General features: G+C 43.4%; 1 protein-coding gene across 5 annotated transcripts in view; it reads right to left on the reverse strand.

The window, feature by feature from the left end:
• LOC149859485 (lethal(3)malignant brain tumor-like protein 4) overlaps positions 1-24,866 on the reverse strand; it is a 93,983-nt gene that overhangs the window by 40,306 nt on the left and 28,811 nt on the right. For all 5 annotated transcript variants that reach the window (XM_090058845.1, XM_090058844.1, XM_090058842.1 and 2 more), the window contains exons 6-13: positions 19,892-19,949; positions 18,594-18,682; positions 16,825-16,929; positions 15,995-16,130; positions 15,389-15,480; positions 8,177-8,328; positions 3,472-3,548; positions 2,088-2,173 (exon numbers count right to left, since the gene is read on the reverse strand). In XM_090058845.1, the coding sequence (XP_089914971.1) occupies positions 2,088-2,173; positions 3,472-3,548; positions 8,177-8,328; positions 15,389-15,480; positions 15,995-16,130; positions 16,825-16,929; positions 18,594-18,682; positions 19,892-19,949 (795 nt within the window). The remainder of the gene's footprint in view (positions 1-2,087; positions 2,174-3,471; positions 3,549-8,176; positions 8,329-15,388; positions 15,481-15,994; positions 16,131-16,824; positions 16,930-18,593; positions 18,683-19,891; positions 19,950-24,866) is intronic.

The following is a 24,866-nucleotide window of genomic DNA, read 5'->3' on the forward strand; positions in this document are numbered from 1 at the left end:
AGGTATAAAGGAGCCATTCAGCTCACCTGTGAGATAACAGGCCCCACAACCTCTACTTTTAATATGCCTCTTTCTTATGTAATGCCTCTTCTGGATTTCTCATTAGATGCAACTAAGTGCATCTGTAGACTTCCAGCCTGGCTTGTGATGCACCAGAAGGCTGCTGTTCTAAATTAGATGCCTTTGGCCTTACAGGCATCATTGTTGAATCACCTCACTCTGACTTTCCCTCCTGATGTACAATTACTGAGCATTAGAGTAAGTTTTTTCCCGGGATATAAATAAAGCTACTTCTCCAAGCAGTTGGTTTTCTGCCTTTTCAGCAGAAATTAAAAATTAACAAGAGACTTCCACAATAAGCAGCTATATCCAGTACTCAGGCTGAGAATGCTGTTTTCAAGTTTAGTCTGAATACTCTCTCATCTATGGGTTCACCAGGAACACTCCTTCAGCTAGTTATCTTGTCCATCACTAAGGAAACAGAAGCAGGATTGATCTTAGGCAGAGGAACACAAATCTTTTACTGCTTTGGTAAGGAAGATTTTTGACAGGAAATTCTCACCCAACACCTTAATTACACTATCATAACCCAGGTGAGAAAGAATTACGTAGCTCTTCTTCAACATTGTTTGGAGAATCTCGCTCATGAGAGGTATAAAGACTTTGCTTTGACCCTTCAAGAGCTATCTATGACCCAAATACCCTGCATCAGTCCCAGGCCAGAAGAGGACTTATCAGATACTAAAAAGGCAATTGGCAGGCATGTATCTTTGCACATTTTCCAAAGGAAAATACCATATTTTCTTACATACAACAAGTATTCTTTTCCCAAAATCCAGCTGTGGGAAACTGGAATGTGCATTATAATCAAGGAAACAGGGTAACAGCACTTTCTGCTGCCCAAGCCCCTGCAAGGGGAAAACAGGTGTAAAACTGTCTGTGCCTTAGGCGGAGCTCCCTAGCTGATAGTGGTGGACACTTCCCCAGTTAAGGCTCTCAAGAATAGCTCTGTCTTTCAAAAACAAGCTGTGCATTTTATTTAGGGGCATGTTATAAATAAGAAAATATGGTAATAGCCAGTTTATGACCTGTGGGACTACTGGCAGCTGGAAAGAGAAAGATCTTCTTCCCAGCGATGGAGAAATAAATGTCATGCCATGCTCCCCGCTACCAAGTTTAGGAGGAGAGGGGCCGGCCACACAGAACAGTAAGTGATCTGGAGCCACTGGACTAAAGGATTTATTTTTATTAGGAAGAAAGCAGGAACTAGTACCTTTCACATGAGCTGAGGAACTGCAGTTAACACAGTTCAAGAAAAAGGAAACACGAGGCTATGTAGCCTCCTTAGATATCTCGGCAGACACCATGTTAATAGTGTGGCTGGATCCTGGAATCTTTTCTTCTGAGTTTCTATGGGGGGCACCTACCTCCACCCTCAAGATTCCCAGAGAAAGGAGGGTCCAGAGAAACTCCTTTGTTTGTGCTTCAAACTATGGGAATGGGGGTCTTAAGTCCATGGAGGAGAGTTAGGAGGCTTTGTGGGGGAAACAAAAGAAAATTGTACACTTGGTTTAAGTCTACTAATTCTGGTCCTGAATAAAAGGAATTTCCACGTATCCTGCTCCATCATCTCAGCTTGGACCATGCCCACAGGCCAAGTGACAGCTTCCAGGTTGCATCAGGACCCCAAAGTGTAGGGGACTGCTAAATGTCTGCCACTCCTGGGGCGAGATGAGAAGTTCTTCCAGCCCCTCTCAGAATGCCAAAAGAATGATTTTTTTAGTTAGGCTTTGAAGTCTTCCCAAAACTGCTAATGAAAAACCTGAAAAAACAGTTAGTTAAAAATCTTTTTGAAATCCCATGAAAGCTCCGTTCCAAAGGGGGCCCTGGAGTCTGCCACATGTGCTGCTTCAAGGCAGAGAATTCGGAGCAATCTTCCTGAGCCTTCTAAACACAGGCTCAGAGCAAAGACCTGATTTAACCAAGTTGACATGGATGCAAGGAATGCCTCACTGCTAAGGCTAACTGATCTGGAGGGAACCAAGCACTAGTCTCCTGGCCTAGTGAGATAAGAGAACTTCACCAACCAATTTAAATGCTCTTGCTGGGGCTGCCTGGGAATTGGTTTCTTCCAAATATTTCTCCCACGAGAAGCTTTTGGAATCCTTATATTCTGTAAAAGATAAAAGACCATCTCAAGAACTAATCACAAGTCATAAGAACAAAAAAGCTATGTAATATGCGAGTATTCGGTGACTTCAGCATTCACAAGAGATGGCAGCTTGACATCCTTGCAGAACTAAGCTGTTAATTCCTACAGACAATTTATAACCCAAGCAGTGAGTTATAAAGCAAGTTTCCAAAGTCTCAGACCTGACCTGGAGAAACTGAAATAGTTTTTTTCTATACTGCTTTATCAATTCTTATATGTCAGCTGCCATTTAAGAGCTAATCATGTATTTTTGTAATGGGAACTGAGATGAAATAATCAATTTTTTTTTTTTGTTATTTAACCTATATCTGAACAGCAGTCAGTTTGTAAAGACCTTCTGCTGCTAGCTAACTACTAACTCATATGCTAAATGTAACTTAGCAGATTGGAGGTCAAAGATTCCATTCTTCCATTACCGTACAGAACAGAAACAGATTTGTTGTATTGTTATAACTATGAAATGTGTTGTCTTGTAGCAAAACATTTAAAGATAATTTTAAAACACCATTTAACCTTGTTTCCTCCCCTCTGTCACCATCTCTACTATTCAAAACCTTCTTAGTAGTCTGAATTTGTTGGTCTCAGTATGTTTCCCAATGGACAGGTATCCTATCACAAAAACATCAAAGCATGTGGCACACTGTGGGCTTCCTTTCTGACTATCTCAGGGACCAAGATTGAATGGAGACTTGCACTACACTGTGAACACCACACGCATGATCACATCTACTATTTAACCTGTTAAGCAGATAAATACAGAACAGTCTCTTTCTCACCTGTTAATCCAAAATTAAGTGGATTCTTTTTAAGCATTTGCCAAAGCCTAAAGATACCCATGTTCTTCTACAATTATCATTGTCCTTTTGCTAGCATTCCATGTTACCTACTAAACTTCAACGCAATAAAAATAAACATAACTACTATCATACTTTGGCATAGCTCCACCTTCAACAACATAAATACCCATTCCTTTTTCTTCCAACATACCTTCAAGAAAATACTGTATCTACCACAAAACTCCACCTTTCTTCCCAATCTTATTCAATCCCAAATTATAAAAGCCTGTTCCACTGGCCTGAAAGAACTATTGAATAATAACTGGAGTTGCAATTCAATGAGTATTAACAATAACTCTGCTCAGCAAAGAGAGGAAAGTTCAACTGAATTGAACTTATAACTTGCAAATGCATAATTACATGGGAGATAGAACTTGCAGGTCTTTTGACTGAAGCAGGAAACAAGACTTCCTTTCAACATACCAGGTGGTGTTGTCAGTGGGGTTCCAGTTTCTTGGCAGTAACCAACAGGACGAATGTATGGGCTGCTAGCATCACACCTGGATCAAAAGGAAAAATTTGGCACCAGTCAACTTCAATGCAGAAGAAACGCAGCAGCTCAAATGCTGTCTGATGTTTCTTTGCTGGAGCCCCAGATGCTTTCAGTGCATGTGATCATGATGTACAGGACAACTGTTACCTGGATGGAATTTATAAAGTAACATTTTCAAGATATTTAAGCTGTTCCTACAAGCAGAGCAAATACAAAAGAGCGAAGTATGCATTTGGAATTTAGAAATGTGGGAGTATCTGCATTCTTTTAATATCTGGACAACCAGATCAGCTAAAATAAGAAAGAAACAAAGTCCCTCAAACATGCAATAAAATCCCTATGTAGATAACAACAAGGTTACTGGGGGGGCATGCAAGGCAGCGAAAGAGATAGGAAATTATTTGAAGACTCTAGCTTGAGAACTGTAAATGCTATTCCTGAATGAAATCTGAAGCTAAGTAAAATCTGTTCAGCTCGGGATCATAGAAAAGTGGGTTTGAAAGGACCTCACAAAGTGATCTAGTCCAGCCCCCTTGCTCAGGGAAGAATCATCCCTAACTAAACCACCCCAGCCAACAGTCTAATCTGCTCTTGAAAATTTCCAGAGCTGAAGATTCTCTGGCTAAAAAGACACGCCCCCCCCAATTCTCTGAGCAAAAATACTCAAATCCACATTTTTATGTGATTAAACTGAAATGCCACTACTTATATAGGTATCAGTTGAACACAGTGTTATACTGATATATTTACCCACAGCCCTCCAAGCTGCATTGTCTGTCCCCTGCCTATCCCCACAGCTGGAGTATTGCATCCAGTTCTGGGTGCCACACTTCAAGAGGAATGTTGACAGCATGGAGAGGGTCCAGAGGAGGCCACTCGTATGATCAGGGGACAATAGGGCAGGCCCTATGAGGACAAGCTACGGGACCTGAACCTGTTCAGCCTCCAAAAGAGAAGGCTGAGGGGGGATCTTGTGGCCTGTTATAAACTAGTCGGGGGGATCAGCAGGCATTGGGGAAGTCACTGTTTCCCCGAGCACCGCCAGGAGTGACCAGGAATAACGGTCACAAGCTGGCAGAGGGTAGGTTTAGGTTAGATATCAGGAGGCGCTACTTCACAGTCAGGGCAGCTAGGGTCTGGAACCAGCTTCCAAGAGAAGTGGTGCTGGCTCCTACCTTGGGGGTGTTTAAGAGGAGGTTAGATGAACATCTTGCTGGGGTCATTTGACCCCAGTATTCTTTCCTGCCATGGCAGGGGGTCGGACTAGATGATCTGCTCAGGTCCCTTCCGACCCTACAAACTATGAAACTATGAAACTAAGACCAGTTCCAAAACCCTATAATTTGAAATACCAAAGTTTAGCAAAACTCTAGATGAAGTCTACTCTTGAGAATTAGAAAGTTAAAGATCAGCTAGGGAGATCTAAAGCCATGCAGATGCCTCTTTGCCTACCTGGCAGAAAAAAAAAAAAAAAAGGAGGGAAGAGAGAGTTATAATAGTCAAACCACCACTACATGAAGTTGACGGGTGAAAATCTGTATGCTTTGTACTTCTTTCACATAGCATTTTAGAAATTAAACTAAAAACTGGATACACTTGTCATCAGTTGAGACATGAAATCAAGAGGAAAGCTTTTCCATTTACTAGCATTCAATACAGTTTCAGGGATAGAGCAAGAACTTAGGACTCAGGAGATCTCATATGGAATGTGGTGTTAAATAATCATGTGAAAACCACCATGAGATTCTCATTTCCAGGGATCCTAGTTTTTGGTTTAAAAATCCTAAATTCTCTGGCTAAAAAGACACCCCTCCCAATCTCTGAGCAAAAATACTCAAATCCACATTTTTCTATGATTAAACTGAAATGCCACTACTTATATAGGTATCAGTTGAACACAGTGTTATACTGATATATTTACCCACAGCCCTCCAAGCCCTGCTGGTGTCCCCCACCGCCAACATGAGGAAGGGAGTGAATGTGTGGGGATGGAGGGGTGCGGGCACAGGCAACGCATAGGGGGATAGGCAGGGGACAAACAATGCAGCATGGGGGGGCCACATACCCCTGTTTTCTGCAACCGCAGTGGGATGCAGGGCTTCAGCTGGGCTGGAACCACCCCATTGCCTGTGCTTTCCTGTCCCCACCTCCCAACATGTCACCTGTTCCCCCCTGCCATAGACTTACCTGGAGGGAGCTGTGGGAGCTGCTCTGTACTGCTGCCCACCTGTCTCATGCACATGATGCCCCCTGTACATGCATATGGTGCTCTGAGTCCTGCTCTCCCCTCAGCCCCAAGCAGGCCCTTGCAGGCTGGAACTGTGCTAACCTGCAAGGGGAAACCCGCAGGTTCCCATGTTTTTCTCCTTTTTCTCCCTTAAAGGAGATTGCTATGATTTTCTCCTTTGAAGGAGAAAATCCACATTTTTATCTGTTAAAGAGGAATATCTGCATTTTTCCACTTTTTCCCCACAGGAAAGGGAAAAACTGGATCCCAGTTCATATCTAAGATGCAATAAAAGTGCAGGTCAGGATTTTTAGAAATTGTTGCCTAAACTTAAGCATCTATGGGTAGGTACAGATGTAACGATCATACTGATACTAAATTATATCAATATAAACTTTACAATGCATCCGTTACATCTACTTGATCTTATAGCAGTATAAAGTGTAGTAGCCACACCCGTGTTCCATTCAGGGTTGCAGATGTTAACAGTTGCATCAAAATAGCCATGCCTTTTGATCACTGTAACAAGGAACCCTCATTCTGTTACTTAGGGAGGGCTAGGAAAGCAGCAGATGCAGCAAGTTCCTTTAAGTGTCTCTGTGGCCAAGATAAAGGCAGCTGGCAGGGCTAGAACTAAGGAGCAGCCCCTGGGCTTAGATCATATAATAAGATCAACTGACCAGAAGACACAGGAGAGTTCAGGGGGTGAACAGGTTGTGTCTTCAGGCTGAAGGGGCAGTCTAGCCTTCGCTGAGGAAGGGGAAGGATCCCTCAGGTGGGCTGCAGTGGGGCCTACAAGCAAAAAGGGGAGCCCTGGTGAGTAAGGGCTGAGAGAGGTTTTTTTGGCGTGGCTTCTTTCCTTTTCCCTGCACAGAATTCAAAAGGATAAACAGGGCTGACTTATTACAAGTGTCTGGAGAGGCAGTAATTTTTAGTTGAAAGTCATTGCTTGCATTTTTGTTTCAGTCTGTCCAGAGGACCAGAAGCACTGTGAGGGAAGATGGAAGTCAAAACGCATGTGCTTTAAAGTGCCCCGTGTGTTTTCACCCCTTGTGGGTGTGGGGTCATACGCTGAGAGAGAGGGGATTTAACCCCTTTAAGGCTGAGGAACTTGGAGGACCCAGAGCCCTATTGTGGAGCCTAATTCCCAGGTGTCCTGCTGCTACCGAAGAGCCAAGGCCAGAGAAAGGGGGCCCTGGGCTAAAGGGAGAACTAGAGCAGGGGTGGGCAATTATTTTGGCTGGAGGGGCATTTAATGACTTGTGGGGACCTATCAAGGGCCACATGCATCTCTCTTTCTCTCCTCTTCCTTCTCTGTCTGTCTGCTTCTCTTGCTCTTCTCTCGCTCTCTCGCTCCCCCTTTCTTCCTCCTGAACCCAGTTAGAGCTGTAGTGTGCCAGAGCCCTGAAGCTCAGCTGTGGGCACAGACAGGGACTTCTGTGGCAGTGGGGGGAGGTGGCAGCATCAACTGTGGGGGCACCCAGCAGATTCTGGAGACCTGACATGGAACCTGTAGGCAGTGCCACAGCTGATGCTGCTGCTTACCTAGCATGGCAGAAGCTCTTGCCTGGGGTCCCCAGCTGATGCTGCTAGTGTGGCAGTGGTGGCTGCCGTGTTCCCAAGTACCCCAGCTGACAACCCCTGCCCTATACCATGCTTCATCCTCACAGATGGAATCCTTCATAGATGTTGTCTTTCACCTAAGCTCTCTTCTGGTGGTCCTGGACCCCCGCTGGTCCCACTCTCAGCCTCTCACTAGGCCCTGGATCCCTCCCTGGGCCACTAGGAACCTCCTCCTCCCCAAACCTCCAGACTGCTTTAGGTGTTATCTCCAAGCTGACCTTCTGGAGCTACAGCCATCCTGCAGAGATGGTGTTCTCTCAGCAGGCTCTGACCTGTTACTGCTGGCGTCTCTCAGGGCCTGGGCTTATGCCTTCTCTGGCTGGGTCAACTGACCCCGCAGTTAGCCCTGGCACACACCTGCCAGCAGCACTGCAGGCTGCCTGGCCTCTTTAAGTGGCAGGGACCCCAAGTGCCCTGCCACAACATCCACCTGCAGCCAGCTAACATTCTAATACAAAGTCTATTGAATTTAATGGAAAGATGTTCAGTGATTTCACAAAGTTTTGGATCAGGCACTAAGTGCTTGCTTATATTTACATAAGTGGCCAGACTTTCAAAGCAGCTGGGCACCCAGCAGCCCCTGCTGGTATCAGTGAAAACCACAGGGCACTCATGCTGTTGAAAATCAGAGCACATTTTTTTTTAGAAGTCTAAAAATGGAGTTAAAAGCCTTCAGCTAGGGAGTCATTTGAAAATCCTGGCTCTCAAGTATGAGATATTATGTACTTCACGGCAGGACCATAAAATGGAAAAACACTGTCCCTTTGCAGAAGCATTTTCTTTACCAGTAGTCATAACTCTCGTCCCAGTTGTCAAAATGAATTAGCAGCCGGTTATCCAACATATCAGCAACGGTTGCCACGCACATCAAAGATGGATTCTTTCTGTCCACTGCTTCCAACTTCATTCCCACCCGAAATCCAGATGGCATGACAGGCTAAAGAACAGAACAGAGAAAAAAGAAAATCAACAATCAAGCTCTCTGCCAGATCATTTAAATTACCATGCCTATCTGGCTCAGGTTATTTATATAAAACAGTATAAGAAAAAAACCCATACTATAGCTACCTGCTTGACAAAACATCTGGCAGAAAGGTTACAGCCAAGATTTCCATGTGTTCTGGCAACAATCCCTATTATTTCTAACAGAGACTTAGTGAAACTTGAATACTATTTATTTTCAATTACATCACACCCAGTCAGGTTCAGAGACAGAAATACAGACTGCCCTTCTGATAACGTGTACTGCCAGCCTTGTTGTATCAATGGAGGAAGAGTCAAATGTGACTTTTAGGTATACAGCTGGGTCCAAAGCAGAGACAGACTTACATAGCAAGACCATGATAACCACAGGAATTTAATCTCCATCCTTTTGCTGCACAAGTAATTTGGTGTGGCTGACAAATGGTCCTATGCAAATAATGGTGGCTTGAAATGAAAATAGTGGTGGGTGAAGAATTACAAATGTATATGAGGAACAAATCCTTGCACACACAGGGATATTGCTGGATAATTAGAAATGTATTTGAGAGAGATTAGAATAAAGGAAATTCTGACAATTGTCTTGACTGGGATCCAGGTACAACATTGTGTTTAATTAATGCAAATGTAAATCTTTTTCTTTGATCACAAAAAGGAGGGAAATATAAATTCTCTGCATGTGAAGTTAATGATCGTTTTTTGCTTTTATTTTTTAAAAGGAGAGAGACATTACTCTGGTTTCCCATCTTACAAATAAACTAATGTGGGCAACAGCAGTACAAACAGCTGATTGTGTGATGTCCTTTAGGGTTATAAAAGAACACATTAATATTCTGGTCAAACTTTTAGGATTTGCTTAGCATAAGACTTCTTACCTATTAGAAGTAGCCTTGTAAGAAGAACCCACAGTGAGTGGAAAACACCACTGCTGCCAATGTATTTATCTCACGTCCCTAGTCTTAGCGTTGGACTTGTGGGGGGGGAAAGGGACTGTCATAGAGCCATAAATGAAAGAGGACCAAGAAGAACAAGGAAGCCTGTTGAATGTTTGCAATGTCTATATACATATGGCAGCTGTATGGGAATAAGTGAAACCTTAGTACAAACTGGGGAATAATTATTGCCACAGAAACTGGTGAGAAAAATCACAAAACTAGAACACTGGGATAGAAGGGTACAGATTATTTAGAATGGACAGGTAAGGGAAAAAAGGGAGCAGGTGTTGCACTGTGAATATATACCATTGCTATGAAGTTCAGGAAGAGGTAGGAGACAAGTTTGTTTAAAGTCTCTGTGCCCAGACAAAAGGGGAAAAGAATAAGTGATGTCATCATAAAGGAACCTACCTCTACAGATCACTGTATCAAGAGAAAAAGGCGGACAAAGCTTTTTTAACAACCATCAGAAACAGTCAAAGCAAAAAACCTGGTGGTAATGGGAGAGTTTATCCAGATATGTCTTGCAAAAACAGACAGCTTATGGAGCTCCTGCAGTATATTGGGAACTATTTTGTTTCAAAAGATGGAAGAAGCTACTAGAAAACAAATATTTTAAATTTTAACAGGGAGACAGACTGAGACTCTAAAGATGGAAGATAACAAAGGTGAAAATGATCATGAAGTGATAGAGTTCAATATTCTGAGGAAAGAAAGGTGGGAAGAGGGTTGTGATTGATGGCAGTCACTCATCATGGTGCCCTGTGACCAGTGGGGTCCCTCAAGGCTCTGTCCTGGGACCCATACTGTTCAACATCTTCATTAACGATGTGGACATTGGAGTCAGGAGTGGACTGGCCAAGTTCGCCGATGACACCAAACTTTGGGGCAAAGCATCCACACCAGAAGATAGGCGGGTGATCCAGGCTGACCTGGACAAGCTCAGCAAATGGGCAGACAAGAACCTCATGGTGTTTAACACGATAAATGCAAGGTTCTCCACCTTGGGAGGAAAAACCTGCAGCACCCTTATAGGCTCGGCAGTGCTACGTTGGTTAGCACTACAGAAGAAAGAGACTTGGGGGTCATCATTGACCACAAGATGAACATGAGCCTGCAATGCGATGCTGCTGCTAGTAAAGCGACCAAAATGCTGGCGTGCATCCATAGATGCTTCTCGAGCAAATCCCGGGACGTCATTCTCCCCTTGTACTCGGCCTTGGTGAGGCCGCAGCTGGAGTACTGCGTCCAGTTTTGGGCTCCACAATTCAAAAAGGATGTGGAGAAGCTTGAGAGAGTCCAGAGGAGAGCCACGCGCATGATCAGAGGTCAGGAAAACAGATCTTACGATGACAGGCTGAGAGCCACGGGACTCTTTAGCCTGGAAAAGCGCAGGCTCAGGGGTGATCTGATGGCCACCTATAAGTTTATCAGAGGTGAACACCAGGATCTGGGGGAACGTCTGTTCACCAGAGCGCCCCAAGGGATGACTAGGTCAAACGGTCACAAACTCCTGCAAGACCATTTCAGGCTGGACATAAGGAAGAATTTCTTTACTGTCCGAGCCCCCAAGGTCTGGAACAGTCTGCCCGCGGAGGTGGTTCAAGCACCTACACTGAACACCTTCAAGAGCAAGAATACTTATCTTGCTGGGATCCTATGACCCCAGCTGACTTCTTGCCCTTTGGGCAGGGGGCTGGACTCGATGATCTCCCGAGGTCCCTTCCAGCCCTAATGTCTATGAAATCTATGAAATAAGAGCAGCAGAATAAGGACAGATTTAAGAAAGTAGACTTTAACAAAAACAAAAAAAAATTCAGGAAACTGGTAGACAGGGTCTCTTGGGAAGATAGTCTGAGAGATAAAGCCATGCAGGAAAGCTGGCTGTTACTGAAGGAGATTATACTAAATACACAACAGTGAAGGAAAGAGAGGAAGCATAGTAAAAAAGTCACTATGGCTGTATCAGAAGCTCGTCAATGACCTGAAAACCAAAAAGGAATGATAGGAATATTGAAAACAAGGGCATATAAGCTAACAATAAGTAAGAAGAAACAGCACCAGTTTGTAGGGATACCAATCAGAAAAACTAAGACACAAATGACTTTCATTTAGCAAAGGACATAAGAGGGAAAATAGAAAAGATTCTATAAATGCTGGAAAACCAATGGAAGCGTAAGTCCATTATTAAAAAGAAAATTAAAGCAAATATTAAACGATGCAGAGGAGGCTAAATTACTCAGTGTCTTCTTTGTTTCAGTTTTCACCTTTAAGGTAAACAGTCACCTGATATTTAACACAATTAATTTTAACAAGGATATAGGAACATAGGCCAGAGTAGAGAAAGAACACGTTAAAGAGTATTTAGATAAAACAGATGAGTTCACGGTGGCACAGCCTGATGAAATTCACCCTAGAGTGCTTCAGGAACTAGCCATCAGCAATTCATCTTCAAGTACCTGTGAAGGACAGGGTAGGTCCCAGAAGACGGAGAAGGGCAAACGCCAGGTCCCGGAAGACTAGAGAAAAGTACCTGTCTTTAAGAAAGGAAGTGGGAAAAAAAAAGGAGGGCCCATAACTAGGAATCTACCTGTTATAGGGAGTGAAAGTGATTGTTGTGGGCTGCTCATGATGTGCAGACCTGACTTGGAGGCCTTTTCATAGCGAGCCTGCCCCTTGCCACTGGTTGGCCAAGGGCTGTATGTCATGCAGCCAGCCCTGCCCCTCGTCGCTGACTGGTGGAGAGGGGTGGCATCATCCTGGCTGCTCCCTTTCACACCAGAGGCTCCCCACTCCCTCCCCGGCTGGCTGCAAAGCCAAGCCACAGTGGCCATGAAGATTGCTGGCTCTTGCTAAGGAGCCATTTTATTGCATTTTATTTTCAGGGTTTTGTTTTTTTTTTTTTAATTTTGTGGGTTTTGTGGACAATGCCCAATTTTGCAGTTTTCAGGAAATCCCCCAAACTGCAAATTAAGTAGGTTCCTACCCATAAGTATAGCTCAGAGTGTCTAACTTCTATCCCCAAAACCAGCGGTGCTCAATTTTTGGCCCTGTGGGTCAGATGAGTGGCGTGAGGGTGGTCCGCAGACTGGACTGAGCCCTGCATGCCAGGATTGGATCCTGAGGACCTGGTGCTGCCCCCCCCCCCGCCCCTCAAGTTGGGGATGGGCCCAGGGGCCTGGTGCTGGCCCCACCCAGCCCTGCACCCTATGCAAGAAGCAGAGCTGGGGACTCTCCACAGGTCCAGATATCTGGACTAGGGAAATGGTACCACTTTTTATTCCACGACTTCTCTACCACCAAATTTCCAGACCTATAGGGAGTCCCATAGGCTGGATGTCATGGCAGCCCAGGCCAGATCCAACTGTAGGCCAGGGATTGAGCACCCCTGCCTGAAACAAAATCAGGTATTAGAACAAATTACTAAACGATCAATTTACAAATACCTAGAACAGGGGTGGGCAAAATATGGCTCACGGGCCACATCTAGCCTGCCAACTGACTGGATCCACCCTGCAGCTGCCCCTGCAGCACTCTACATAGGGCCAAGGCACCCCCAATCCTAGTAGCCAGCCCCTGCTACACTCCCACCCATGCCCACCAGCCTGGGCCTGGCCAGCGCATGTAGCTTTGTTCCCAGTACAGATGTAGCCAGTCAGGTGTCACTCTCCTCCCTTCACTCTTCCTCTTGTTTCTGCCCCTGCTGTGCTGCTTGCTTCGGGTGGGTAGGGGGAAGCTTCAGCCAGGTGGTTCCTCATAGCACTGGGTGGATGAAGTGGGTAGGTGGCCAGGAGCTGGAGCCAGAGTCCTGTACACTGGGGCAGAAGCTACCTAGCTGAAGTTTCCCCTCCCCATCTCCCACCAAGAGCAGCACAGCAGGAGCAGGAGGAGCATGAGTTGTCACTAGAGGCGAGGGGAGCACAGCAGAACTCAGCTGGCTGCAGCTACACCAGGAACAGACCTCTTGCTTTGCGAGTACCCCGGAGGTTGGGCAGGGGCAGGTGTAGGAGCTTGCAGGGGTGAGGCAGGCCTCAGGAGTGGCGGGGTGAGGTGGGAAAGATGGGGCAGGATGTGGCATTGAGGGCAGTGAGGTCCCACCGAGGCAGGTCCTGGCAGTGGCCAGGTTGAGGCTGCCCAGTGCCGGGGTCTGCCTGTCCACCCACCCATCTGTGCTGCATTGCAGGTCTATCCACCTGTCTGCCCACTGGGCACAGGGCAGTGGAGCAAGAGCTCTGCCGGAGTGAGGGCAGAGGGGACTGCTCCCTCTGCACCACATGAGCAGATGCCAGCAAGCCCAAGGCTGGATCCAGATCTGGTTGCTCCTGTTGGCTAGGGCTGCAGAGACGGTGGAAATACATTGGGTTGGAGCACCAGCTCTGTCCTCTGGCTCAGCCCACAGCAATCTAGATCAGTGGTCTCCAACTTTTTAAAGTAGATCACTTTCTGAATTAAAAAAGCAACCCAAGATCTAATCTGCACTGCCACTTCTCCCCCCATCCCCCAAAGGTCAGTCTGTGGGAACAGAAAAGGCGGGGGGCGCAGATCAAGGTGGAGGAAGAAAAAGTTATACGTGGGCATGCCCCCTACAGCAGGTAAGTCTGTCCCCCACTCCTCCCAGCCCCTGCTCCTGCCTGTACCCCACTCCCTTCCTCACCACTGAGGCCTCAATCTGTCCCCACCCCACAGCAGTGAGGGATGCACAGGCCCTACACAGCTGGGGCATGTGCCAGAGTCACAAGTGGCTCATCCAGAGGGTGTGGGGAGATGGGGCATGCCATATGTCCCTGGATCTTCACGCTGACTGGGCTGGCTGCTGCTGCAGGCTGGGGCAAGGGCTGCAGCAGGCTCTTCCCAGAGGCTCCATCCCACGCTCCGCTTGTGCAGAGCCTGCCCCTACTCCATCCCCACTCCCTCCCTCACTGCTGCTGCAGCCACTCGTGCTGCCCCATGTTTGGGGGTGGGGGGGACATGTGCCCCCCAAGACCTGTGTGCAGCAGAGGCAGCTGCTGTTGCAGGCTGAGCTTTGCATCTTGAGCCCCGCTGTAGCAGGCCCAGGAGCTGACAAGGGCCTATCATCCAAACTCCACTTTGTTCCCTAAAGGCAGCTTCCCTATCAAGGCATGACAGGCGAGATTACAGGGTGGAACCCCGAGAAGCCAAAGGGGGCAACTAAGTGAGGCCTAGGCAGTGGCCAGGAGTGGTGGCTTCACTGGCCCAGCACCAATCATGTTACACAGTTCTATTAATTTTTTTTCATTAATGGACTGGGTAATAGAACAAAAAAGTACATTTAAAATATCTTCAGATGAAACCCTGCAAACGTTTTGGAAGACAGAGCTGGAATTCAAAATGATCATGAGAAATAAAACTGAAGAGACCATCCGAAATCCACAGGATGAATTCAATAAAGACACATACATAGTACTATATTTAGGAAAGAAACATCACAACAATGGGAAATATCTGGCTAGACAGCACTATGGCAGAAAAGGATCTAGGGGTTATAGTGGATCATAAACTAAATATAAGTAAAAATAATAGGATGCTGTTGCAAATCAGGCAAATCTCATTCTGGCATGTATTAATATGAGTATTATATGTAAGAGAGTATTCCACTCAATTAATTCAGTGCTGGTAAGAAGTTAAAGGAACTGGGTTTGTTTAGTCTACAAAAGAGAAGACTGAGGGAGGACTTGATAGTGGTCAAAGAAATTATAGCTTGTTATAAAGGGGATGGTGATCATTTTTTCTCCATGAACGGTAAGGAATGATAATTAATCAGCTTCTTCTACAGCAAACAAGATTTATCTTGGATATTTCATTAAAAAACTTTCTAGTTAAAAGATTTTCTAGTAGGACCATGAAACAATGGAAAAGACTAGTTAGGTAGGTTGCATATCTGCTTCACTGAAGGTTTTTATGGAGCAGCTTATGTAAATGTGTCAGAGATTGGTCCATGGATGTTATGCTTTATTATGTCTTATGGCAAGGGGTTGTGCTAGGTGATCTCTGAAAGTCTTTTTAGGCCCGCATTTCTATGATGCTGTTTTAAAAGGCATTGTATTTTATGCTACCACCTACTGTGCTGAGGGTCTTGAAAAGGATTTTGGGGGCTGCTTGAGCTTTACAATTCTTCAGATAAGAAGTCCAATTAAATTCCCCTTCCTTGTAACCTAGAAAGGAGAGAGAAAAGTTTGTTTTACACTGTTCCTGATATATTCAGATTGTTTTTTCAGAAATGGAAATTACCAAGGAAAAATTTGAACTTTGTATAACTGCCCTTGTACAATCTTCAAGGGTTATGCATTTCAGTTAACACATTTCTCCCTCTTTTACTGCAGTGTCTAATCATTAATCTGAAACTTCAAATGTTTCTAGGAAATGGAATGCAGAAAGGAGGAGTAAATTGGGAACACCAAAGAGATTCACTGATTTGCATGCTCACTTAATAAGGAGTTTCTAATTAGTTTGACTAACAATGCCAATATTTGAAAATATCAAAAAGAAGTTGTTATGCTCTTCTGTGATTCAATTTTGATCTTAATTATGCCTTCAAACTTAACACTATTCAAAGTAGGCTTGACATGAAATTATACTAAAAATGGATTGTGGATATGCAGGGCAGCAGCAAGTTCTTTGCAGTCTTTATCGCTTTGAGTATACCACTCTTTTTCTTTCTCCACATACCTTTAGGGGAAAGCAGCTTGTGACCTGTTTTTTCACACCAGCTGACAGGGTGGATGTCTGGGGAATCAGCATTAATCCAGAAGTCATAGCAGTCAGAATAACCATCAAAATGTAACCTCATTCTAAATCCCTGCACCTACAAGCACAAGAAGTCTCATTAGCATAAAGGGACACCGAGGTTAAATAAAAATAATAATTAGAAAGAAAAATTCCCTTCTCCAGTTGGGTTTGTAAAACAAAGGAATTTTAAAATACTAATTTACGTCTCAAAAATCTAGCTTTATGCTTTTCCATGTATGCTATTTACCCTTTTCAATTTAATTCAGTTTGGACCAAGAAAAATAAAACTTTTCAGCTTCACTTCCCTGTTCTCATGCCATAGACCTGCACTGCAATGTGTGAAGTTGCAAACACCACAGGTTGATGATGATTATATTCAATCAAATGGATGCAATTTTCACTTATTTTTTTTAAAGGTATAAAAATATTTCAATTTGCTTTCATTTCACCAAGCTTTCAAATCAAACACTGAAACTCTCATTCAGAATAGTGTCATTGGAACGACTGGGCTACTCACCCTAGTTAGAATCACTAAATAATAGCTGAAGCACAGAAATCCAAATTTAGGTCCTTAGCTGCAGGATCCTTTTAGCTTTCAGCACACTTTCTCTTAACACTTAATTTATTTTTATTCTTTTTAAACCAACATAAATGTACAATTTTTCACAAAGAAATACTAAGCTGTTTTATTTCTTTAGAACAAAAAAATCTATTAGCTTGAGCATGTTATTCATTTGAAAGGAAGTCTAATATACAGGAAAAGCATGTACCTCAGCCACAGTGAGAACGCAACATAAAGATGGATGTTCAGGGTCCAGGCCCTCTAACTTCATTCCAACTTTAAATCCATTTCTACCTTGTGGGAAGGATTGATACTATGGGAACAAGAATGGAGGGGGAAAAAAGTACTTTTATCTTTAGAGCTACAACTTATTGTAGAATAGTCACCAGGAACATTGCAGCATAGGAAACCAAAACCTAAAGGCTTCATGTTTTTTATTTAAAAAATTATCGCTAGATTGTGTCAGTGAGTATCACTTTGGCCCAGTTTTGAACTGTATTCCATTCTCTGTCATAAAAGTGGCCTCAGCTGCTCTCTGCATCAAAAGGTGATGCTCAATAGACACACACAGTTATATGGATCAGGAAAAGCATTTTCATGCACCACAAATATATTGCCCTCTAACATTCCATACACTCACAATAAAAGTGTTTGATCTTTTAAAATGCTAAACCTCTTGTCTGTAAACTAAATCTTTCAGAAGATGCAGGAATGGTTTAATCTGAATACAAGACACCGTCATATACAGCCCAATCTGGAAGGTCTGGCACAGACCAAACCGTCCGTGAAATTAAAATAAACTTTGCCTCTATCAGAAGTGGATCTACCATGGAGTCATTTTCCCAACATAACATATTCCTTCAGACTTAGCAGCACAAAGTAAACAGGAACAAGGCACAATTATTGTGGAATAAATACAGTTATTTGGGAATAGCTACTGCACTTAAAATTCATACCTAAACTTAAACCAAGTTAACACTGAAGTATAGACAAACTGTGTGAAGAGCTGTTCTTATAACCAGGATTATAAAAACCTAACTGGTAATTGCAATATATGAAAACTTTACATGACTTTCAATTCACTTTACTGTGGTGCCAATCCTGCATTGTGCCAAGTGTCTTCTGCTTCTAATGAAATCAACGGGCATTGAGAGAACTTAGCACCCTATAGGGGCAGGGCCTATACAGAAGTTTCACTATATCCACAGTCACTATACTGACACATATTAGACACAACAATTGCACATTACTTCTACCTCCACTTACAATGATGACCTATTAAGATACTCTGTAATATTCCAAGATTTAAGGATCCAATTAATTTAAACGGTTTTCTAATTAGGAGAGCTGAAAAGCAGCATTGCACAAATACCAGTTAGGTGGCAGATGTACAAAAAACAACATTTAACAACCACCTTCATAGTTGTGATTTAGGGATTTGTTAATAATAGATTTACTTGTACTTCAACAATGAAGAACATTGATTAGTTGTGGGCTCAAAAAGGGTTTTTAATTGTCTCCAATCCCACTGCTTGCTGCCTTAAAGAAACACTGAGATTAAAGACAAATCAAGTATTAAATAAGTCTCTTCTACCTAAAGAATTAAAGTGCCCCCACTTCAAATGAACTGTATTAATAATTTTGCACCTCTGTACTGGCTTTCAAAGAATTTCAAACTGGTTTGTCTCCACGCATTTAATTAATTTCCTCACAGTGATGCTGAAAGGCTAAAGTAGTATTATTACATCCATTTTCTGGATAGGTAAATGGAGGCAGATGTTGGATAGCTAGCTCCATTTGCATGTATGGTGGTGTACACTTGACTTTCTATGTGGTGTCTTGAGAACATAGTTAAAAGTGAGGATAACAATGCTGTCTTGCTCTTTACAAATGCAAAGTGTTTTAAGTGCAAAATCATATTAACCAATGGCACTGCCTTCGAACAATCAGAGCAAAAGTATTCAAGGAGGTGCCAACCTCTTTGAACAATTTAAATGGAGCAGCTGGCATCTGTTCCTCTTCTAAGTAGGAAACCCAGTTCCACACCTTCTTCTTTCCAAGCAGAACTGAATAATCAAAAACAGAAAGACAAAGAAAGTTTATCTCACAGAGGACAGGGTACTGAATGAAGGCATCTATCTCCTCTTACCCAGGAAACAGCCATTATTATTGTCTGGAGTAGATCCAGATGCTTGCCTACTTGCCATCCTTGATAGCTTATAACATTACTTAAAAGCACGTAGCTCCGAGTTTCACAAAGGATCTTGTTGAGTCCAAGACCAAATACACCCTGTGGCTGCTTTCCCTCCTTTCATTTTCAGTCACTGGAACTAAACTAAGAGGTAATGGTAACTACAGTTATAAAGGAAAACACAAATCCCAGGCAAAATTTTGATTATGTATATTTTTCATCAAAAAATATACTACGCTATACATTAGTTGTGGCATACCAACTCCTGGCAAGTTGCCAGGGCAGCACAGACATTGCAAAGCTTGGACATCTGCATAATAGTAACATAAAAATCGGGAAAGTATTTCCTCCATTCAATATTTCATAGAACAAATAACGGTTTGGGTCCAAACTATAAACAGCAGTCACAGAGCAGTAGCTGAAAATAAACCCAAAGCAAACTGAATGGAAAACCAAAACATTTTTAGTTTAATATAAGAATATAAACTGCCAGTACCAAAAGTATTTACTAGGGATACGACTATTAGGACACAGATGGTGAATACAATCACAATGCAGGCAGGTGTTTGACTTTGGTCTAGCAGAACTGCACTAACAAACACAAAGAATATATGCATTATATTTTTAGGTACATTACATTAGAAAATCACCTCCAATCTATCTACAACTATTTTCTCCTTTAAGCATACAGTGAATATCAGTTCTATCACACACCAAAAGCTATAAACTGTTATCCATTTATTTACATTGTGTTTTCTATTTAGAATTTACTATTCATGGTTGTGATCCGAAACCTACTTAAATCAATGGAAAGAGACTCCTATTGATTTCAATGGGTCAGGCCACCTCTTTCAAGTTCCATTAAATGTGCTGATCAAGGAGGCAAAAGCCTGGGATACTCTTAGATGTTGTCGAAGGTTGATATATGGGAAGAAGGATATGTACCTAATAAATGTTAGCTGTATTATTCTGAATGTGTAATGCACTACTCTGTCCTTGCCTTCTTTGTTTACTCTTATCCATTTTGTAATAGCTAGTAAAGTTTGTGAACAATAACAGGAGAGAGACCAGGAGTTTAACTCACCTTGTTTTACTGGTTTGGTGTTTCTGCGGTTTTTCATATTATTTGATTTATTCTTCTCCTAGAAAAAGAGATGTTAAAAAGATTAGCAATATTGTTGTTTCCTCCTTGACTGAACATATCTGCCCTGAGAAATGAAAAATATGTAACACAAATTAACAGAAATATTAACTGGCATTGCTTCTGCCCTGTGGGAGCATTAGTGCTCTTTATACACAGGGACCTACTTAACTTGCGGCAAAACAAAGCCATTTTCACAGCTTTGTCCTGGCATAAAGAGCCCATTTTGCAGGCATTTAACAGTGGCCCTGCCCCTCAGAGCTGACTGGCAGAGAGGCTCTGCCAATCAGTTTTGAGGGGCAGGGAGGCCCTGGGAGTGAGGAAGAAGGGGGGACAGTCGCCATCTTGACTGCTGGCTGCCCTTTGTCTGGCCCTGTTCCTCAGCGCTGATTAGCAGAGAGATTCGGGGTGGGAGGGAATAAGGAGGGAAAGCCGCCATCTTGGCTGGTGTCCCCTTCATGCCTTAAGGCAGGGGTGGGCAAGATGTGGGCTGCGGGCTGGACGCGGCCCGCCAGGCCATTCTATCCGGCCTGTGGGGCCCCTAAAAACTTTAGAAAATTAATATTAATCTGCCAGGGCTGTCTGTCATGCAGCCCTTGATGGCTTGCCGAAACTCAGTAAGCGGCCCTCTGCCCAAAATAATTGCCCGCCCCTGCCTTAAGGGGTACACTTAATAAATTTTTGTTAAGTTTTGTTCCCTGCAGATTTCATGAGCAACCCTGGATTAGGTGGGCAACCCCAGATTTCACAGTATCCACAAAACCACAATTTAAGTAGCTCCCTATTTTATTAATTTATTTATATAACTTCTATCTCAAAAGCTCCCAAACTGCTTTAAAAATTATTTCAAGTATACCACTTAACGCTTACTTAAGCACATCATCCTGGTGCAATAGAGGACTGAAATCTCCCTAATATTACATTGGACTTGCTAGTTGCACTGCAAGGTTGCTTATACGGGCTGCACGTCTCATTGCTATGCTACAGGGTTTGAATCCGGACACCTTCCCAAACATTATACAACATACACAAAAAGACTACCAAAGATTTATTACACCATCCATCCAACACAAAAAAGAACTGGAACCAGTTACTACAGGATCAACTTTCCCAGCCACAAAACAACCCTCAGGAGAACACCACCAATAAATACCGTACAACATCCCAACATCACACTTGATGAAACAGAAGGAACCATCCAACTTCTAATATTACCACTCTCTCCATGCACACACTTACCAAAGCTGAAAGATCTGTCCTCTCCAAAGGCCTTAATTTCTGTCCAGAAAAACCCAAAAAAGATACTACAATGTGGAGAACTAGAAGATTTTTTCCAACTCCTCCGTCTGAAGCAATATTTCCACAACCAAAAGTAATCCACTTTCAACATGAATTTATCTGGTGACAACATCAATGAAAACAAACAAACAAAAACACGATGCCAAAAAATCCCCAAACCCCTCAGATTGGACACCTTACAGTGGATGATATTCAAACCTCAACTGCTACACTGACTACTTCAGAGAAAGAATGAGCAATGACATACTCAACAACAAACACCACTATAACAACCTCCTTCTCAGACAGAAGGGCCACAGAATCTCTAAGATCCAACCACCAGATAGTAATAAAGCCAGCAGATAAAGGAGAAGCTACAGTTATCCTTAACCATGAGGGCTACATAAAAGATGCCAACAGACAACTCTCTGACACTACCTACTATAAAAAACTAGAGGAAGATCCAACTCCCCTTTTCAGCTCAAAACTCAAAACCACCATCACAGCATTTCCATCTGAACTACAAGAAAAACTTCAGACCCTGATCCCTCCACTATGCAATCCACAGACTTTTTACCTGTTCCCTAAAATCCACAACCAAGGAAACCCTGGCAGACCTATCATTTCAAACAACAGAACCCTAACAGAAGAAATATCAGGTTTCACTGAATCCATCTAAAAACCACTCATCACTCAAAGACCGAGCATCATCCAAGACTCAACAGACTTCCTGCGAACACTTAAGAACATAAATCACCTGCCCAGCCATACCCTCCCAGCCACCGTGGATATTACTAGTTTATACAATAACTTCCCACACCAGGATGGCATCCAAGCCTGCCTCACATATCTACAAGAATGAGATTACAACTCGGAGTACAGACCTCAGGATATCACTGAACTTGTATATTTATGCCTCACACACAACAAGCTCAGTTTCAAGAACCAACACTTCCTTCCAGACCATGGGCACAACTATGGGCACCAAAATGCCCCCACAATATGTCAAGCTTTTTATGGCCCACCAAGAAGAAGAATTCCTCAAGAACTGCACCATCAAACCCTCACTATACCTGAGATACATAGATGACATCATTATTTGGACTGAAACCCTGCAGTCTCCAACTGATTTCCACCAAAAATTCAACAGTCATCACTCCTCCATCGGACTATTGCTTGAATACTCTACCACCAGCATTTTCTTTTTGGACACCATGATCAATACCCAAAATGGTAAAATTCACACCACCATATATAAGAAACCCATGGACCAACACACACCTACTAGGGCTCTGCGAAGTTTCACTCCCCGATTCAATTTGGTGGAGATTTGGTCCAATTCAGCGGCCAAATCTCTAAATCTGAATCAAATCAAGAGACCCTTTAATCTCTCCAAATTGAATCAGAACCCTTCGTTTCGATTCAGAGACATTCGGAAAGATTCGGTGATTCAGACAGACACAGCTTTAACAGACACAGACACAGACACTTCTAGGTACCAGGAGGCTTGTGAATGCTATGATGCTGGGGCACATGGAGGGTCCCACAGAAGTGTGGGGGGCTCCCCAGCACACTCAGCAGCAGACCCAGAAGTGGACCAGAAGTCCTTCCGGATCCGCTAGAGAGCGCACTGGGCCCCCCCACATCCTCCCCTTGGTTCGGCAATGGGGTCCCCCCACAGTTAATCACCAAACCAGGGGGCACAGGGGGGCCGGCCCCCCACCACACTCCTTGGCAGACCCAGAAGTGGACCAGAAGTACTTCCAGTCCACTTCTGGGTTTACAGCCAAGCATGTGGGCCCCACCCCTGTGTTCCTGTGGGATGCTCCATCCACCCCAGCATCGCTGCATTCATGAGCCATGCCTGGTACCTCGAGGTATGTAGAAAAAACATTTCAAGCTGTGTGTATGGCCGAATCGCTGATTCTCCAAATCAGAACTGAATCAAATCGAGTTGCTGTCCCCGATTCAGGTCAAATCCGAATCAAATACGGCCCTAATATCTACACAGAACCAGCAATCACCCTAAACACACCAAGAAAGCAGTAATTTACAGCCAAGCTCTCAAATAACACTGAATTTTCATTGAGGAGAATACTCGTGATTGCCACCTCACAAATCTCAAAAGGGCCTTCACCCAACAAGGATACTCCTCCAGAGTGATGGACTGCACTTTTGAAAGAGCCACCCGGATACTACGTGAAGATTTGTTGCAGTACAAAAAGAAAATCCCCACAAATCTCACACCACTGGTTATGACATATCACCCTTCCCTGGAACCTACATTGAAAATCCTCAAACAACTGCAATCCACACTAGAAGATGACCCAATTCTTAAAAGAGATAATTTCCAGAACCACCCATCCTGCCCTTTAACCAAGCATCAAACCTCACTAACCTCATCACCAAAAGCAAACTCCCTATGACCTAAACCACATGTAATGGATCCAGATCATGCCAGAGCAAGAAATGCACAATCTGCCAACACATCACCCCCCCCCCCACAATAACTATACCCCACAACAGAACCATCACCATTCCTGGATCTTACATCTGCACCTCCACAAATGTTATATATCTCACCCAATGCACCAAATGCCCTAATAGAAACTTTGTAAGAGACACCAAACAATAACTGTGTACCAGAATGAACTAGCACTAAAATGTATCAAAGACAAGAATAGCTAATTAACTTTGGGTGCACACTTCTCAGAGGACAATCGCACCCTCTCCTATCTCTCAGTTCTAATACTCAAAGGGAACTTACAAAACACCTTTCAGACATGCCTACAGACTTCACTTCATAAATCTACTAGATTAAAAAAAAAATCATGGACTCAGTATAGACATTGGATTTATGACACATTACAACCTGCCTGACATCTGATTCACCGGGTACCAGACCTACCAAACCTGACCTCGTACACTTTTCTTTCCCTCCTCCCTTTCTCCCCTCCCCTACTTTTTAGCCCTTTGTCTTCCTAATTTCCAGTTATTTGCTTTTTCACAAGCCTCTTTTCTACCTCGAATTACTATTACTGTAGAGGCCCCTTACACACCACCTTTGGATTCCCCCCCTCCCCATTGTAAATAACTGGAAATTAGGAAACCAATCTCACTGACCTCCTGTCACATATTTAGCTTCTTTCATTCCTTGAAGATCTCAGAACAGCAGAGACTCCCTATGCCTGAAGAAGGGTGCTTGTGCCCAAAAGCTTGCTAAGAACTTTTTTCCAACTACTCAGTTGGTCTAGTAAAAGATACCACATCTACCTGAAGAACCTGGACTCCTCATTACTATGCTAGTATTCTATTCATGCATAGTTGCATCCATCTCGGCGAGTACATCGATATATGGAGAGGAATTGTTTTACCAACCACTGAAGGAAGTAGAAGCTCCAGTTAACTGCTGTTATAGAAACAACTCTAGAGATTGTATTTCATCTTTCAGTGTCCCAGCTTGTATCAGATGGCTATTACCACTTCTTCTTTGTGGTTTTCAGACCAATGTTAGTTTACTCATAGTTGTCATTCTTCTAACAAGGGCAAAACCTGAAATGCAGAATTACCTGCCAAAACACGCCCACAATCCTCTTGGGAAACCTTTTTTTTCTTTTTTGAATTTGTTGGGAGGAAAAGA

The sequence above is a fragment of the Crocodylus siamensis genome, chromosome 7 (assembly GCF_052110815.1).
Source record: "Crocodylus siamensis isolate JL-2025a chromosome 7, ASM5211081v1, whole genome shotgun sequence".
In the NCBI taxonomy this organism is placed as follows: domain Eukaryota; kingdom Metazoa; phylum Chordata; order Crocodylia; family Crocodylidae; genus Crocodylus; species Crocodylus siamensis.